Below are 19057 nucleotides of genomic sequence, written 5' to 3'. Positions count from 1 at the left end.
TTTTTAATGTGGGATTTTCTGCATTTTAACATTTTATCAAGATGGTTTTTTTAATGAAGATTTTTATCTTTTGCTTATATCCCAGGTAATTAGGCACTATCTTAAAGCCATTTACTAGTTATATTCTCCTTTGGAAGTCTTTTATGTGAGCGTATTCTTCTATTTATTTTTATAACGTTGACGTGTATTTTTCAGGCCCTTTTCTTTCTTAATGCATTGTGTATCTTCACTGCTTCTTTCATTTTTATAAAGCACTTTGAAGACATTTCTTTGATGTGGCTTATCTATTTTCAATGACTTAAGTTGTAAATAATGCTTAAGTATAACATCTAAAATTTCCTCTAACTGAAAGATTTTAATATAATTTCTACAATATTTAAGAAAATAATCACTTATATTGTCTTCTTTATTTTCCCCTCTATTTTCTTAAATTTTGATTTATGCAATATTTTTGCTGTAAAGAAAAGAATTTTTAAAATAAAGACAGAAGATGATTCATTTTTCTTTATTTCCCACATACTGTGTTGCATTTTCTTTAGGAGATATAACTGTCTGAAATTGTGATAAAAAATAATGTAGGAATACACCTGAAAATGAACTGTGTAGTGCAGGCAGGTTTTGAAATTCTTATTCTAACCTAATTTCTTAACGTTCATGTAGTATTTTTAGAAAGCATATCTCTGTCTTCTGTAGCTTCCTCACCAAAAAGATTTGCTCCTTGCTTACCAAATGTTTCAGTTAATCAACATTAATAATTTATTTAACTCTGTACCTAAACTCCAGTCTGTGTCGGCATTAAGCCTTTGCCTTAAGCAGCTGCTGTGCTATGTTTCAGACCACTGGATTTGAAACAACCTTTGAATATATGTGTATGCAGAATTCAAATTCTATCTACAGTAAATGTGAGGAGGTAATGTTTTAAGCATACTTTGATAGATTTTTCCTCTAAGCTTCAAAACATTTTGAAAAACTGCCATTATGTATTTCAGGCGAGTTTCGTGGCATCTGGAAACCGGACAGACATTTCTTTAGATGATCCCAACTTCTGGCAAAAATGGGCTAAAAAGGCAGAAATAGATATAGATGCCATCAGCGGCAGAGTAAGTATTCTTTCCCCCTAAAAAAAATTTTCTTTTGGGATGCTTTGCAATATTATTGTAATATTATAAGGTATTCAACTACACAGTTTCTGAAGTAAATTTCTACATACATAAGTTGAAGTAGGGTAGTAGAATGAACCAAGTCATGCACTGCTTCAATTTAGTACTTCTGGTATGTGTCATTATGGGTTGTAATACAGGGAAAGTGTAACTTTTGGTTATAATCAACATTCTTAAAATTATGATACGTTTTTTAAATTTTTTTTAATGTCTTCAAATCATAGGTTACATTTATTTTGCTTTATAATTTTGTTTTTTTTTTGGTGTCAGAACCCATTAATGATGATCTAGTAGAATATAAAAGAAGAAAAAATGCAGTCAAGGAAATGGCATTTTAAAATTATTTCCTTTATGACTTCCCTCAGAGCTAATAAAGAAAGGATCAAAAAACTAAAATAGAATTTATGGAGCTGATAATAATAGCATTTTTACTTTCAAGAGACCTGTTTACTTACTAGGATACCTATCTTATGATAGTATAGGAATCAATGTTTGTGAGCCTTACCTATTATCACAATAACAGCTAGACGATTAAAGGAATTTTATAGTAAGCATTGACATATGAGATCTCTTTTGATAGACAGCCTTTTAAAATGTGAAGCTTTACGATTGGGAATAACTCTACTGACATCATAATTATTAGTGTTTAATGTATGTTAGAAATATGTAATTATGTATACAACAAATAAGTTTGAAAAGATAATTATAAAATTATTTACATATAATATATTTAGATACCAAAAAAAGCAGTAGAATCTGCAAAACACTATCAAAATTCATAAATGAGTTTAGTGAATTAGCTGGATAGAAGATAAATTGCCATTTAGCCTTCCTAAATATCAGTACTAACAGAAGTAGAAAAATACAATGCAAGAGGAGATCTGCTTCACAGTGGAAAAAAGGAAATAGAACAGCTAGGAATATACCTAAAGAAAGATGTATATGATTTCAGTAAAGTGAAATTTAGTTGGGAGATTTGTCAGTTGGAAATATTTTAAACATTTTAAGAGTTAGTTTGTAAACATAGAAATTTTAATTTATAGACGTAATACAACCCAAATCAAAATGTTAAGCAATTTTTTCATATAACTGGACAAAATAATTTCAAAATTTCACTGGGAGAATATTTAATACATGCTTAGGAATCTGTCCTGCAGTACGCATACATGTACAGTGATAATGTAGTACAGTGACGCTCACTGCAGCATTTTTTTATTATAACAAAAATTTAGGAACTAAATTTCCTATAGGAGAGCAATGGTACATTTATACTGTATAAGGCCATAATTTAAAAAATAATCATGGTCATCCTTATGTACTGTATACCATATACTAACATAGAGCTCCAAGACAGAGAGAGATGCAAAACAATAGTACAATGTGATCTCCATGATTTTTAATAGAACATATTAGTAATTTACATTCTTGTCAGTAAGACAGCAATAAACAAATATATAAGATAATTTTGGAGAGTGAAGAAATTAGTAAGATGGTAGAGAATGCTGGACAAGTAGAAATAGCATTAGGTAAAGTGAACAAAGGAGATCACTCTGAGGGGACACGTGTACTGAGAATTTGATTGATGAGAAAGAGCCAACACAATGTAAAGATGTGAGTAAAAACTTTTGTGGCAGAGCAAATGGCAATGACCCATGGGTGTAAATAACTTAGTATATTCCAAAACGAGAAAGACGTTGTGGCAGAATGTTGAATTAGTGAGCGTGGTGTTACATAAAGTCAGAGACCAAAGACATGGGTCAAATCAATAGGATTTTATAAATAAATAACATTATATAAAAGCATATAGTCATTTAATACATGTGTAATAACATTTTTAATTTATACTTTGGTAGAAAAATAATTTTCTAAAAATGAAGTACAATAAAGACTAGCATTACTTACTATATGTTATAGTGTCAATATATTATAAGGCAACAGTAATTTAAATAATATAGTACTAAAGGAAAGATACAAAGAACAGGATAAGAACAAAAAGACCAAATTGTCTGGGCCTGTGGCTGGCACCAGTAATCCTAACACTCTGGATGGCTAAGGTGGTAGGATTGCTTAAGCTCAGGAGTTTGAGACCAGCCTGAGCAAGAGTCAGACCCCGTCTCTACTAAAAATAGAAAAAGTAGCCCGGCGTGGTGGTGTACGCCTATAGTCCCAGCTACTTGGGAGGCTGAGGGATGAGGATTGCTTGAGCCCAGGAGTTTGAGGTTGCTGTGAGCTAGGCTGACGCTGCAGCATTGTGCTCAGGGCAACGGAGTGAGACTCTGTCTCAAAAAAAAAAGACCAAATTATAAGGTTTTAATATAGAAATAGTATTAAAGAAAGAAGGATTACTTAATAAACAGTAATTAGGATATTGGGTTAGCTTTGGAAGGGGGTATTATAGTACTATGCTCTATGCCATGCAAACTCTAATTTGTGATTAAAAGTTTTATAATGCTTTTTAATCAAAGCATGAAAAATAGAAGAAACTAGATTTCAAATATTTGGTGGGAAAATATTCTAAATTGGAAATCACAAAGGAAATGATTGGCATGTTCAACTATGTAAGACAGAATTATGTAATGGAAAAATGAAAGCACAATGAGACTGGTGACACTGTAGCAGATATCTGTATGAAAGATGTTTTCATTTTGTAAAAGGTAATATAAGTTGATCAGAAAAATTTATCAAAATCTCAAAAGATTGGCCGGGAGCGGTGGCTCACGCCTGTAATCCTAGCACTCTGGGAGGCCGAGGTGGGCGGATCGTTTGAGCTCAGGAGTTCGAGACCAGCCTGAGCAAGAGCGAGACCCCATCTCTACTAAAAATAGAAAGAAATTATATGGACAGCTAAAAATATATATAGAAAAAATTAGCCGGGCATGGAGGTGCATGCCTGTAGTCCCAGCTACTCGGGAGGCTGAGACAGGAGGATCGCTTGAGCTCAGGAGTTTGAGGTTGCTGTGAGCTAGGCTAACGCCACGGCACTCACTCTAGCCTGGGCAACAGAGTGAGACTCTGTCTCAAAAAAAAAAAAAAAAATCTCAAAAGATTATGGGCAAAAGGCATTTGAAACTTCACTCAAGAAAAAATACTATTTTTAGGCCGGGCAAGGTGGCTCACGCCTGTAATCCTAGCACTCTGGGAGGCCGAGGCGGGTGGATCGCTCGAGGTCAGGAGTTCGAGACCAGCCTGAGCAAGAGTGAGACCCCCGTCTCTACTAAAAATAGAAAGAAATTATATGGACAACTAAAATATATATATACAAAAAATTAGCCGGGCATGGTGGCGCATGCCTGTAGTCCCAGCTACTCGGGAGGCTGAGGCAGTAGGATCGCTTAAGCCCAGGAGTTTGAGGTTGCTGTGAGCTAGACTGACGCCACGGCACTCACTCTAGCCCGGGCAACAGAGCGAGACTCTGTCTCAAAAAAAAAAAAAAAAGAAAAGAAAAAATACTATTTTTAAAAGAAACTGGGAAGAGGAAAATGGGAAAAAAGGATAACTCTTCTATTTATTAAATTCCATTTAATAAATGTAGAAGGAATGAGGGAAATAGAAAATCACCATTAATCCACCATAGTAATAATTGTAACAGACAAGATCCCTCACTGAATTCTAAGATTAGTGGGTGAAAGTTTAAGGAGAAACAGAATATTTATGTATTCTCAAAGTATATCTTCCAAAATATTTATTAGTTACAAAAGGAAAACTGGTAACTTTATAGTGGAAAAACCAGTAAGAAGACATATTAACATCATGTGCCCCCTTAAATACAATGCACTATGTATGTATTATGGTATACCAGAACCTTCATGGTCTGGTCCCTGCTTTCTCTTCTACCATTAATCCTCTTCTGCTCTAGGATGTAAGCATTTCCTGAACATCAGATGCCATTTCAGGCCCCTTGCTCCTTCCTCTACTTCTAATGCTATCTCTCATCTCGCTGCCTGGCAAACTACTTCTAATTCTTCAAGAATTCTTTCTAGTTAATACTACAAGTTTTGTGAAGTTTTTCTTTGACTTCCTTTGTACCCATCTTGTATAATAAAATATTTCCTTCTGGATAACATTTATTTACACATTTGTCTGACCCTCAAGACTATGGATTCCTTAGAAAGGAACTGTCTTACCCATCCATCTTTATGTCCACAGTCCTAATACAGTGCCTCACTTAGAGGAGTTTCTCAGTAAAGGCAAAAAGTGTGTCAACTTAAGTTGTTTTGAGTGAATTAAACTGAATTGAACATAGGTGAATAGATTTATTGCCTTGCTTTTTGTATATTAGTATAACTCTTTTGGAAAACATTGTAAAATATTCATAACTTTTGACCAATATTTCCATTCCTAGGTATTCCCTTCTTTTGGATTTATCTTTAGGATAAACTTATGTCACAAAGATTTACTTTAGCATTATTTATTTTGAAAATTGAAAACAATCTAAACTAAATTATGAATTAAGTAAAGAAAATTATGAAGCATAAATTCAGCTTAACAATATATTTTATGATTATTGTAGCACAATAACATCTATATTAGTAATAATGCAAAATACCAAATTCTTTTTATCCTATGGCTATAATGTCATAAAATTATACAAATGTGGTAGTAAGAATTTTAAAGGAATATAAGAAATCTTAAGTTGATTTCGTAGGTCGGTGAAATTGTTAGTAATTTCTTTTTTTCTCACTTTCTGTAATTATTGTTTGCACAATTTGAAAGGTGAAAATGTAGAACATTGTTATAAGCAAAATCATAAAAGAACCTTTAAGTAATAGCTGTTAAATTTTATAGAACAGCTTGGTTATTGATACTCCAAGAATTAGAAAGCAAACAAGACCCTTTAGTGCCACGAAAGATGAATTGGCTGAATTATCTGAAGCTGAAAGTGAAGGAGATGAAAAGCCCAAACTCCGGAGACCCTGTGACCGTTCCAATGGCTATGGAAGAACTGAATGCTTTAGAGTCGAGAAAAACCTGCTAGTTTATGGGTAAATATTATTTTTGATGTTTGGTATATAAAATTACAGAGAATATGTACTGTTTTCACGTGGTTTTTTTTTTATCTTGCTAGAATCAGTAAAATGTATGTTTAAAGTACCCTGAATTTCTGTGTTTACCATACACATATTTAATAGCAGAATGTTGGGATAGCCTTAAGTGTTTAAATTCTAAATGTATCACTAAAGTCAACCTCTTTGTTTTCAAATTTGCGTATTCAGTAATACTAACTGGATAATGTTTTCATACTATCCATTACGGAATAAAATATACTAGAAATGACTCTACCATGCCTCTGCATTTTACACATGTGGGGAATAACTTCATTAGCAAATTCTATTAATAAATTTTTTTTTCTAGCTTTTCATGTCTTTTATTCATGAGTTATATTCTTCTCTCTACAACTTAAATAATACTTTTTTTTAACCAGGTGGGGCCGATGGAGAGAGATTCTATCTCATGGCCGTTTTAAAAGGCAGCTAAATGAGCACGATGTAGAAATAATTTGCCGAGCCCTCTTAGCATATTGCCTTGTTCACTACCGAGGAGATGAGAAAATTAAAGGTTTCATATGGGATCTCATTACTCCAACTGAAGATGGGCAGACACGAGAGCTACAAAATCACCTAGGTAAGAACATTATTTGTTCTTAAATGTATTTTTAATTATATAAGTAATACTTAACATATTCTTCTATGAAATACTAAAGCATTACAGGTAATATCAAAGAAACTTAACCTTCACCCCCAATTCAAGCTCCAGTTTCAGAAAATGCCAGTGTTATCAGTTTGGTACGTTTTACATATTGTTGTCAAGTCAGTATGTATCAGTTTGGAAGTTGTTGACCCAACAGTGTGTCTGTCTTAGAGGCCTTTCTGTCTGTGTTCCTAGAGATCTATGTCATTTTATAAGTTCTGCTTAGTATTCCATAGTATGGATATTCTATACTTTATTTAGCATCCGCTTTAAGTATGAGCATTTAGGTTGTTTACAACTTTAGACAATTAAACAAGTTTCAGTGAAGATCCATGTGCATTCCTCTTTGTGCATATGAATGCATCTTTCACTAAAGTAGATATAAAAAAAGAATTATTAAGGTATAGCTTATATACATCTTTAATGCCTAAGATGTGATCTGTGGATCAACAACATCAGCATCTCCTGGGAGCTTCTTAGAAATACAGAATCTTAGGCCTTAGACTTACTGAATTGGAATCTACATTTTAACAGATTCTCAGGAATTAGTATGCATGTTAAAGTTTGAGAAACATTGATACACATTTTACATCTTCATACTTACTTTGCTGTCCAAAGTGGCTATACCACTTTACAATCCTATCCAAGTACTATTTTCTCCATAGCTTTGATAACAGAACATTCTTTTCTGTGTAAAGTAATTCTTTTTTTTTTTTTTTTTTTTTTTTTTTTTTTTTTTTTTTTTTTTTTTTTGAGACAGGGTCTCACTGTATTGTCCAGGCTGGAGTGCAGTGGTGTGATCATAGCTCACTGTAGCCTCATACTCCTAGGGTCAAGTGATCCTCCTGCCTCAGCCTCCCAAGTAGCTGAGACTACAGGTGCCTGCCACTACACCTGCCTAATTTTTCTATTTTTTTTTTGGTAGAGACAGAGTCTTGCTATGTTGCTCAGGCTTTACTCAAACTTCTGGCCTCAAGTGATCCTGTGACCTCAGCCCCTAAAAGTGCTAGGATTATAGGCACGAGCCACCGAAAAATTCTTTCATACAATAAAAAGTAGAATTTTCTGCAAAAATAAGAAAAGATTACTGTGCCCTTAATTTGTTACAATTTTGTTCTATTTAATCAAAAAGTATCTTGAATGCCTGCTATGTACTTCTTGTACAAGGTACTGGAAAGATAGGAAGAAACAAGATAGGCAAGATCCCTCAGCTCACAAACCTTACATTCTAGCCAAGTGGACAGACATAGTAAGAATGTAGATTAATTAATTACAGATTGTGGTAATTACTGTGAACTAAATAAACTACTGAGATGGATGGAGAACAACAATAAGTACCTATTTTATAGGCTGGTCAATGAAGTTTATCTTAATAGGAGAAAATGAACTTAATATGAAGAGCTGACTTCTGGTTAAAGATAGAACAATCACACAAACACAATTTACTCTTCCTTAAAACCTCACTTACAAAGAGGAAAAAAGTAAGGCATTAAGCTTATAAACTCTACAAAAGACCTTATTTCTTCAAATAAATTATGAGAGTGGTAGTGAATGGAGAGAGTATGTAAAAAACAATGGTTCTCAATCCCAACTCTGATCACACCCCACTGCAAACTGTCACAACTTTGAGCACGTTACTAATCTCTAGTGGGTAGATGCCAGGAGTTGCAGGGTACGGGCTTTATTTTGATCCTGATTGAAACAAACAACCCACGAGAAACTTTATATTATCTTCATTAGGTAACTGGAATTTTGAATATTGACATTTAGGAGATTATTATTGCATTCCTTAGGGCTGATAATGATATTGTAGTTTTTTGTTTTTTTTTTTTCACTGAGGCCATATCTTTTAGATAGCACTAAAAGGTAATTCAGATATTTATGAATGAAATGACTAATATTGTAGGTTTACATCAAAATAACATGAAAGGTTGGGGGGGTAAACATAGTTGGCCATGAGTTGATAATTACTGAAGGGGACATGGGGATCCATCTTACTATTCCATCTACTTTTGTATGTGCTTATGTTCCATAATTTTTAAAGAGGCATAAACTCTCAAAAACACGGAGAATGGGAGAGGAAATTGCAACAAAAATTTTGGAAGCTAGAAGCAAATATCAGTGATAACTGACTTAGCTAACTTGAGAGAGCTGAATCTTAGGTCAGCAGTGGGAAAAGGCAAAAACCAGACTGGTCTTTACAAATTTCCCAAAAGTCTCGGGAATTTGTGACATCAGGATCCTCTCTGGAAGTGGATGTGAAAGGATAGGGCATTAATTCAAAGCTATTTAAAAGGTGTCAGATCCCTAAATACACCCTCATCAACTCTTGTTCTCTGCAGAGCAAAATAGAGGAACTCTTGAGTTGCATTGGTAGTTGAGAAGTGGAGCTACTAAAGGAGGATTAAATGAATGTACACATACTGGCTGATAAGACAATAAAGGAAAAAAACTAAAAAGTTGACTTTGGTGAATCTGACCAGCTCCAAACCTAAAGATAATGACAGAAAAAATGAAAAAAACCCAGCCAATTACCTTTCAGTGACCCCGTAGTCATTAAGCTTCACCCAGACTACCTATCACCTTTTTAGTCTGTTATACTTAAATATAAGCAAACATAGCCAAGGATTATCAGACATTCAAGGCAAGTCTCGAACATGAAAGGGACTAAAAACAAACCATTAAAATGAAGTTGGAGAGGCCGGGGGCTCAGTGCCTCACGCCTATAATCCTAGCACTCTGGGAGGCCGAGGCGGGAGGATCGTTTGAGCTCAGGAGTTCAAGACCAGCCTGAACAAGAGCGAGACCCCATCTCTACCAAAAATATAGAAAGAAATTAGCTAGACAACTAAAAATATATAGAGAAAAAATTAGCCGGGCATGGCGGCACGTGTCTGTAGTCCCAGCTACTCAGGAGGCTGAGGCAGGAGGACTGCTTGAGCTCAGGAGTTTGAGGTTGCTGTGAGCTAGGCTGACGCCATGGCACTCTAGCTCGGGCAACAGAGCAAGACTCTGTCTCAAAAAAAAAATGAAGTTGGAGAAAACAAGGATTACAAAAGGGAAAAAGAACTTTTTTTGAACTATTGTTAATATCTTCAAAGATACTTCGTATATACTATAACTTTTAAAGAAGAATAAGGTACTGTAAAAACATTTGTATGTAAAAACAAACCTATAAATTATAAATGAACATGTAAGAGAAATGAAAAAGTAAAAAGGATTAATTGATGAATATGAGAAAATCTTGTTAGAAAGATTAGAAATGCAGAATATAGATTTTATTAGAAAAATTTAAGTATGTATATTTTAAAGTATACACTGTTTAGTTTCTAAGCCAGCAAGGGTGGAAAGGACTGGAATGCAGAACTATTTACCATTCTGGTAAAATACAGGAAGAAGAAGGGAATGATAGAAAACAATAAAATGGTAAAAAAAATAAATAAATAAATAGGAATATATGTTAGCAGACTATGTATATCCTCACCTGTTGGAAGATAAAAATTGTTAGATGGGGAAAAAATCAGCATTTTTATACTTCAAAGAGATATTAAACACCTATTAAGAATCCTAAAAATAGAGATTTAGCAAAAAACAATACCATGCAAATGCTAAACCAATAGAACTGTTGTAGTAATATTGACATAGAACAAAGGAATTTAAGGTGGAATGCATTAACCGGTATTAAAAAAAGACATTAATAATCAAAAGGAACAATCCATAAAAGAAAATATAATACGTATGAATGTATATGCATCTAATGAAATAGTCTCAAAATACAAAGGCCAAAAAAACCCAAAAAACGAAAAATCCTGCCAAAATTACAAGAAGAAATGAACAAATCCACATAGTGCTTTTATTTATCATTGTAATGGAGTACCTACCTGGTATAATATTGCAAAGAAAAGATAAATGAGATATAAGAATTGGAAGGAGGAGTCAAACCTTATTGTTAGTAATTGTGAAAAATTACAAGTAAAGCAATTCAAACATCAAGGAAGATTAATAAAACACGAAGGGTATAGCCATACAATAAATTATTGCACAGCAACTAAAATGGATGAAGTAGAGCCTTGTGAATCAGTATGGATAAATCTCAAAAAAAATACTGAGAATAATAAGTTGCAGGATTACATGCATAATGTAATGTCTGAACACCTAAATGCTGAGTATTTTCCAACATAAGTAGCAATAATATAAACATACATGGACTGAAAAAACAAATTTAGGGTAGTGGTGATCTCTGGGAAGGAATAAGTAAATTGGATGTGAGAGAACTACTTCCAACTATATTATTTCCTTTAATAAAAAACTGAGCAAATATGGAATATGTGAACATGAAGAGTAGCAATACTTTTTTGTATTTTTAAAATATTTCACAACAAAAATCTCAGAGAAATACAATAAAATGAATTCAGCTCTCTTGGACAGGAACCCCCAATGGCTAAAACCTAATCCATCTTATTAGTAAAATCAATTTTGAAAAGCAAGAGACCAAAACCGTTTTTATTTCAAAAAATATATATAACCTGTTTTGAAACAAAAAAGAAATCAGAACTATTACTCTTAATTTGAGATACAGAATTATTAGGTATTTGGGGGAAATTGTTTTAATATATGTAAAACCATCATCTTGACTTGTAATTGGGTCAGTATTATTATTGTTAATATTTTAAAGATATCTGTATAACCTGTACAGACCTCAGAAAGTCTCCAGAAATTTCTTTCATTGAAAAAAATCTTTCAAATTACGTATCTTTATACAAATTGCTCCTGACTTCACATGTCCTTCTCATTTTAACAGGTCTGTCAGCTCCTGTACCCCGGGGTCGGAAAGGGAAGAAAGTAAAGACTCAAACGAGCTCATTTGATATACAGAAAGCAGAATGGCTTCGAAAATATAATCCTGAGCAGCTACTTCAAGATGAAGGCTACAAAAAACATATAAAACACCACTGTAATAAGTAGGTAGTAGGATATTTTGGACACAACTCTTTAAATGTTTACCTTTCTGAATTTATTAACAATCTTAAAGCATGCTGATTTTGAGTACAGAGACAGCATGGTCTAGTTCCAGTCCTAATCTTAATTTTATAAAGTATCCTTCAGCAAACTTTGTCCCTGTTTTCTCACTGTTTTTTTACCAAGAGATAGTAAAACTGCCTTCCAAGTGATCTCATTATATCTTGCTTTAATATGAAGTCATAATGATTGTGAAGATTTTGGAGAAACCTTTTTTATATATGGTAATAATAAGATTCATTTAATCAAGTAATTATTTTATTATGAAAAATCTGTATATAACTTCCTTCCTAATTTTATCCCCATGGATGAATTTTTTTTTTTAATCAATATCTTTGTGCCTTTTGATTTCTTTTCCCTTGTTTTTAGGGTTTTGCTTCGTGTAAGAATGCTGTATTATCTAAAGCAAGAAGTCATTGGAAATGAGTGTCAGAAAGTATTTGATGGGGTTGATGCAAGGTAAATTAAATAAATTATTTATTTATTTATTTATTTTTATAGGGACATGGTCTTGCTGTGGTCCCCAGGCTGGCCTCAAAATCCTGAGCTCAAGCAATCCTCCTTCCTCTGCCTCCCAGGTAGCTGGGACTACGGGTGCACACGACCCCACCCAGCTTAAATAATATATTTATTTTTCAGTAACATGATAAGGCACAAATTATATGATCAGAATATTGTATATTATTAGGTGGCTCCTTATTCAGTGAAATTTGCAACAAGGAAAATCCATCAAACTTGTAACCCTTTCCAATTTGTTGCCTTTCTTATATTACTTTCATCTTTTGCCTGTCACTAAAAGTCATAACATAACAACAATAGTAGTAGTAGCAATATTAAGAGTGACATCTAACCTACATGCCATTAAAGCAGACACAAATTTAATAACTGATTCATTCCTTCCTACAGAAACACTTTTTGAGTACCACTAGGCACCAGGCACTGTGAATCACTAGGAATACAAATACAAAACACAACCTTTATCCTTAAGGAGTTTATGGTCTCAGTGAGGAGGAAGTAGACAGACAAAACTACAGCGCAATGTAATAAGTGCCTTGTTGTATGTATAGGTTACCAGGGAGGTGCCACTAGGAGTTTTCTGTTTCTGATCTCATCTTGCCTCTTAATACTACAAAGTAATCTTTCCCAAATTTCTTCTCCATTCTCCATAAGTGTCTATGTTCTACAAGTGTCTATTTTGAAAACCTCTCACCCTCTGTACACATTAAACCCACTACTCAACCCCCCCATTCTCAGCAACTGATAATCCCTCTGTGTAAGCAAGCCATCAAGCAGAAATTCCTTCAGCTTCCTGCCACCGGTCTAAAACTTAACTTTTCTGTGCTCATTCTTTTCTTCCTCCTTCCTATTACAGTGGAAGAAGTTTTATGGTGACTGACTTCTCTATCCACATATGAACCGTTCAGCAGCCTGGTCTCTCAGTTCCTTGACCTTTATCTATAGTCATCTTTCTTTTTCTCCCCACAACAGCCACATGCTCACCTGGTCATACACTTGGTCTTGCCATCACCAGGAACAGCTCTACTTCTCAAGTCTGAATTTTGATCACTACCTCTTTCCTTCCAACTCACTTGAGTAATTCTCAAAATTCTCTAACCTCATCATGATGTCCCCACATCTCACCACTTAACTCACTAGCCACCACCACTTTCATGCCCCCTCTCTCCTCATTATTTAACCCGGATTCCATAGTGCAGCACTCTACTTACTAAGTAGAATCCTTCACTCCCTCTGCCTGCCTTTCCCTCTGTGCTCCATATCTGTCACAACCCCATCTCAGGTTAAACCCAAATATCCATTCACTTCTTGCCTGTACCTAAGCAGGTGAACATTTGTGGAGAAAATCAAGCTATGCTGAATGGACTCACTTCAAATTTATGAGCATTGATCTCAAATGAGATTAAGCATAGACTGCTCAACTACTGTGGCTAGTAAATTCATTTTCCTGCTCTTTAAGAGGACCATTTGGTACCTCTTTCCTCAAACCGTCTTTCTACCCTGTCACCACTCTCCAATAATGACCTTGCTACATATTTCCTGGGAAAAAATAAACACAATCAAACAAGCTGCCTTCAGTTCTACTTGCAAATATGTCACCTAATCCTTTCTTCAGGATGTAATAGAAATGTCCCTCCTCCTAAGGCAAACCTGATGCCGTGGAGCTTGTCTCTTCTTACCTTTAAGGGCTTTTATAGTAATCACTTTCCTTTCTTGGATCATTTCTTCTCCCTCTTTATTGGATCATTCTTCTGACAGACAGACATACATGCCTTAATGTCATTCACTTAACAAAGAAAGGAAAAGAAACTCCCTTAATATATATATATATCTCCTCTGCCGAATCCCTAGTCCAAGCCACCATGATCTCACGGTCAGACTTTTGCAGTGGCCTCCTAATTGAGTCTCGTTGCCTCCAGTTGTGCCTCTCTGCAGCCTGTCCCTCATACAGCAGCCAGCCCCTCATACAGCAGCCAGCATCATCTTTCTAAAGTAAAAATCAGGTGATGGTATTCCTCTTCTTAAAGCTCTCCAGATGCTTCTCATTTCTGTTAGCATAAAATCCAAATTCCCTGTGGCCTACAAGGCCCTACCTAAGTCTGTGACCTCTTCTTACACTCTGTCCCTCACCTGCCATGCCCCTGCCACACTGGTATTTTTATTTCTCCAACATGTCAAGCTCAGTCTATACTGTTCCTCCTGGTCTGAATATTCTTTCCCCAGATCTTCCACACATCTGCCCCTTCAAATCATTCAGGTCCCAACTCAAGTCTTTCCTTCTCAGATAGGCCTTCCCTGCCCACCCCATCTTAAGTAGCCCACCAGTCACTCACTGCTACTTACCCTTATTTTATCTCATTCATAATGCTGAGTGCTATTTAAAAATTACTTTTGTATCATCTTTCTCCTTCCACCACAAGTTAAGCTGCTTGAAGTTAAGCATACCACCTGCCTTACTGATCATTGTATTCTCAGCACCTAGAATAGGGGACATATGGAGCACTCAGTAAATACTTGTTGACTCCTTGAGTCCTTTCCCTTGGCCTGACTGGATCTGACCTGCTCGTATGATTTCCCAGGGACTGCCCTTGGTGGGTTATCCCTCCTTTCCTCTGTCATTAATCTCTCCCTTCTGGCTTCTCGTTTGGATTTTAACATGTTTGCACCTCCCTCGTCTTAGCGTACACACTCACACGGACACTTGACACTTGTGGCCCCAGTGTCCCCTCAAACTACCATGTTATTACTCTCCTTCATTTCACAGGCAGACTGACTTTAGAAGTGTCTGTATTTGTCTTCTTTATCTTCCCTCCCGTTCTCTGTTTACTGCACTACAGTGCAGCTTCTGTCTCCTCACTCGACCACCCACTCTAGAGATGACGGCTGTACCATCATGTTTACTCACTTTACCTTTGCTGACCAAGTCCTTCTTTTAAAATGCTGCTGTGATACCATTCTCCTCTGGTTTTTCTATTTAGCTTTCTGCTTGCTGATTTTTAGGCTCCTTTTCCATCTCTCTTAAATGTTAAAGAGTATTCACATGGGCCCTTTCTTGTCACTTACTCTTGCACGTTCTCATCTCTGTGGCTTCAATTTTTGTCTGTATGTTGATATTTTCCAAATCCCTATCTCCGTCCCTCGCCTTTGTATGAACTTAAGATCCGTATTTCACAAATGTGCTGTGATTAATTAATTAGTCTCGCCTTCAGTTCTTTGAATTCTTGCTGGAATATTTTCTTTCCCCTTCCCCCCCTTGTCCACTTCTCCTTCTTTCTCAGCTGACATTGACTCAGACTTTAGCGACCTCTCAAGTCTGGGTTAGGTACATACAGATACACTGTCACGGCACCCATCACATATTATTGCAGGTACCTCTTTATAAAGGCAGGGGCATGTCTGTCTTAATTTATTATTGCAATTATTGGCACATAGCGAGTGCTGTTTACGTATCTTTTGAACGAATGTTCTAGTCTGGGGAAGTCAAAGGAGGCTTCATGCAGGAGATGGCACATGAACTAAGTCTTTAAAACAGAAATCAACAACAGGTACACATCCACCTTATTATATCCTTTTCCCTAGCAGTTCACAGACACCTTAAGTGCACATGGCACTTACACTTGAACCATGAGTTATGTACTTACTGCCTTTCCTCTTAGCAGGAAAACTGACTGCCTCAGATGATAATCACAATGTTTTGAACTTTGAGTGCCACCTGGTGGTTGGCAGAGGGAACTATCTGACCCACTTTTTTCCCCCCTCTGGGATTCTATCTCCAATCTTCTTTCCTCTTTTTATTATCTTTCAGTGCTAATGGTTTGTTTAGTTCTAGTTAGGAATTCATTCAAAAATATTTCCTTTAACTGTATTTCTCTTCATCTCTCTTGTCCAACTTTGCCGTATCACAGAAAATCGTTCTTCCTTTTTCTGTTTTTCTGCACTAAGCTTAAAAATATGTCAATTGTGATGCTGTTGTGTTAAAGCAGAATTAGATAAAATAAGGTAGGTGTTCATTTAAAGTGCTTACGAATTACTTTAGAATCTAAAGAAAGATCTCTTCATCCACATCCTCAGAGTCCTTGGGTTAAAAACTTTTTCTTCTAGCAAAACATTTGTGAAAAATAAAAAGTGAATTCTTATTCATTTTTTATTTACTTTATAAATCTTATAATTTTTTTTTATTGCCAGTGTGTTCTATCTCAACCATATTAGTGGTTAAATATTGGATTCTTGGCCTAGTCTAGAAACATGTTGATGATCATTTATCAGTTGATTTTTATATGAAAATTTATCTTGAGTTTCCAAAGACAACCAAATTATAAATAAACTTTTGCCACATAACTTAAATAGGAAATTCCCAGTTTCTTCAAATCTATAGATCTTTGTTAATTAATTTGTGAAATTATGGTACCAAGACAAAGAGATGAGATTCTAATTAGTATTGCTTTGTATAATTTTTTTACTATGTATGATTCTTTGAAAATCATAATTCATTCATATCAAGTAGGGAAATTCTCAACTGTAGTATTTGATTTTCTGCAGTAATTTACCCTATCCAGTCTCTGCCTCTTCATTGTTGAATATAAGAAAATGTAAATATATATATAAGTGAATGATACTTACTTGGTAATGATTATCAGACATTAACTATATGCTAGGCTAAAGGAGACAATGGCTTAAATCACTATGGTAAAAAGTGAATATTTCACTCCTTCTATACATAACATCTTTATCTCTTTAGAGATATTACTTGCAAAAGATTTCTGGGAAAATAGTTTCAAGTGATGAGCAAAGAAAAAGAGTATTATGTTTGCAAAATTGCCAGTGCTGTAGTTATTTCTTACTCATACGAACAGCCAAATTACCAAAGCATTATGGATTTGTTATTTTAGTCTTTAGTACTCCATTATGTTGTTATTTTATGGCACAGTATTATTTATATACAGCACAATAATAGCACTTGAGTCTTTTAATCAGATTATGAATCGAACTTTGCCATTTTCAGTGTGATTTTCTTAGCAGTGGTAGTCTAGAGGAGGCATTGCTGGTTTTGCAGCCTAAAGCTTTTCATTTACCCTTTTAGGGCCTTACTCTCATCATATGCATAATGAAATATCTGAACCAGATGATTTTTGCCAAGTTGTTGGGTGACCTAAGTCTCTGCTTTCCAATAGAATCCTTTGTCTATAAGTAAAGCAAATCAGTGGAAAGAATAAAAGTCTTTAAGAGAATTATGTAGTAAACGTTGTTGGAACTTCTTCTGTTAAGCTTAACAATATTAGTTCATTCTATGATATCTTTGTTGTAATTGTGCAATTTTATAATTTTAATTGCTGATAATTATGGAAATTTTTTTAAATTAATGAAATAAAATCCTAACCTCTTTTTCCTAAAAGCCACAGTGCTTTAACAACTAGATAAAATTTTGCCTCCTTTTTAACTCATTTGTAGTAATTCATAATGCTGTATAATTTTTTTTTAAAGTGACATTGATGTTTGGGTACCAGAACCAGACCACTCAGAAGTTCCTGCTGAGTGGTGGGACTTTGATGCTGATAAGTCACTCCTTATTGGAGTTTTTAAACATGGTAAGTAAGAAGTAAGGTCGGTGAGATCCCCTTCTAAGTATAATGTAATTCAGCTAGTTCCCAGTCTATTGATTTCCACTTACAACTTTATTCCATTAACAGCTGTGTTATATGTACAGCATTAAAAGCATACGCTACCAAACTATATCTGTCAGTCACTACATTTCCTCATGAGAGTAGCATATGTAACTTCATCTCCTGAATGTAAGTCTCACACAACTTCCTCTCCCAGGAAGAGTTCTTTTTTTTTTTTTTTTTTGAGACAGAGTCTCACTCTGTTGCCCAGGCTAGAGTGAGTGCCGTGGCGTCAGCTTAGCTCACAGCAACCTCAGACTCCTCGGCTTAAGCGATCCTACTGCCTCAGCCTCCCGAGTAGCTGGGACTACAGGCATGCGCCACTATGCCCGGCTAATTTTTTCTATATAGATTTTTAGTTGTCCATATAATGTCTTTCCATTTTTAGTAGAGACGGGGTCTCGCTCAGGCTGGTCTCGAACTCCTGACCTTGAGCAATCCACCCGCCTCGGCCTCCCAGAGTGCTAGGATTACAGGCGTGAGCCACCGCGCCCGGCCTCCAGGAAGAGTTCTTAACGTGAAATATGTTTGTGTGTGTGTGATCAGGTTATCCTATTTTTTATATTAACTGATTAATGTAAATTTTTAGGGATACATATTACCAGATAATGTAATATTTGTGATAATTGCTAGAAAACATACTTAACCTACATCATTTTAATACATGGTCCCTTTAGTCCAGGAATATCATGTACCGTAAATATAAGGAATGTTTATGTTGACATACCCTTTCTTCTTTTTATGCTTTTTACTTTTGTAATTGGTGATGCTTCCAGGTTATGAAAAATACAACACTATTCGCGCAGACCCAGCCTTATGCTTCTTGGAGAGAGTGGGGAAACCTGATGACAAAGCAGTTGCTGCGGAACAGAGAGCAAATGATTATATGGATGGGTATGCACATTTCGGGGGCGTGAATTCGCCATATTTCTCTGTCTTCTGTGCAACATCAGCGTATTCTATGTCAGTGGTATTTATCTTTAAATGATGTAGCAGTAAAAGAATTGGAGTTTA

At 35.2% G+C, this 19057-nt stretch overlaps 1 protein-coding gene across 8 annotated transcripts in view; it reads left to right on the top strand.

Annotated features, from left to right (window-relative positions):
* Positions 1 to 19057, top strand: part of LOC138373898 (chromodomain-helicase-DNA-binding protein 9) — a 231781-nt gene that overhangs the window by 172673 nt on the left and 40051 nt on the right. For all 8 annotated transcript variants that reach the window (XM_069456533.1, XM_069456532.1, XM_069456535.1 and 5 more), the window contains 7 exons: positions 990 to 1100; positions 5946 to 6142; positions 6583 to 6782; positions 11650 to 11809; positions 12237 to 12326; positions 17865 to 17968; positions 18820 to 18937. In XM_069456533.1, the coding sequence (XP_069312634.1) occupies positions 990 to 1100; positions 5946 to 6142; positions 6583 to 6782; positions 11650 to 11809; positions 12237 to 12326; positions 17865 to 17968; positions 18820 to 18937 (980 nt within the window). The remainder of the gene's footprint in view (positions 1 to 989; positions 1101 to 5945; positions 6143 to 6582; positions 6783 to 11649; positions 11810 to 12236; positions 12327 to 17864; positions 17969 to 18819; positions 18938 to 19057) is intronic.

Source organism: Eulemur rufifrons, chromosome 23 (assembly GCF_041146395.1).
Source record: "Eulemur rufifrons isolate Redbay chromosome 23, OSU_ERuf_1, whole genome shotgun sequence".
In the NCBI taxonomy this organism is placed as follows: domain Eukaryota; kingdom Metazoa; phylum Chordata; class Mammalia; order Primates; family Lemuridae; genus Eulemur; species Eulemur rufifrons.
Note: the sequence above shows the minus strand (reverse complement) of the source record. Positions and strands in the feature narration are given on the sequence as shown.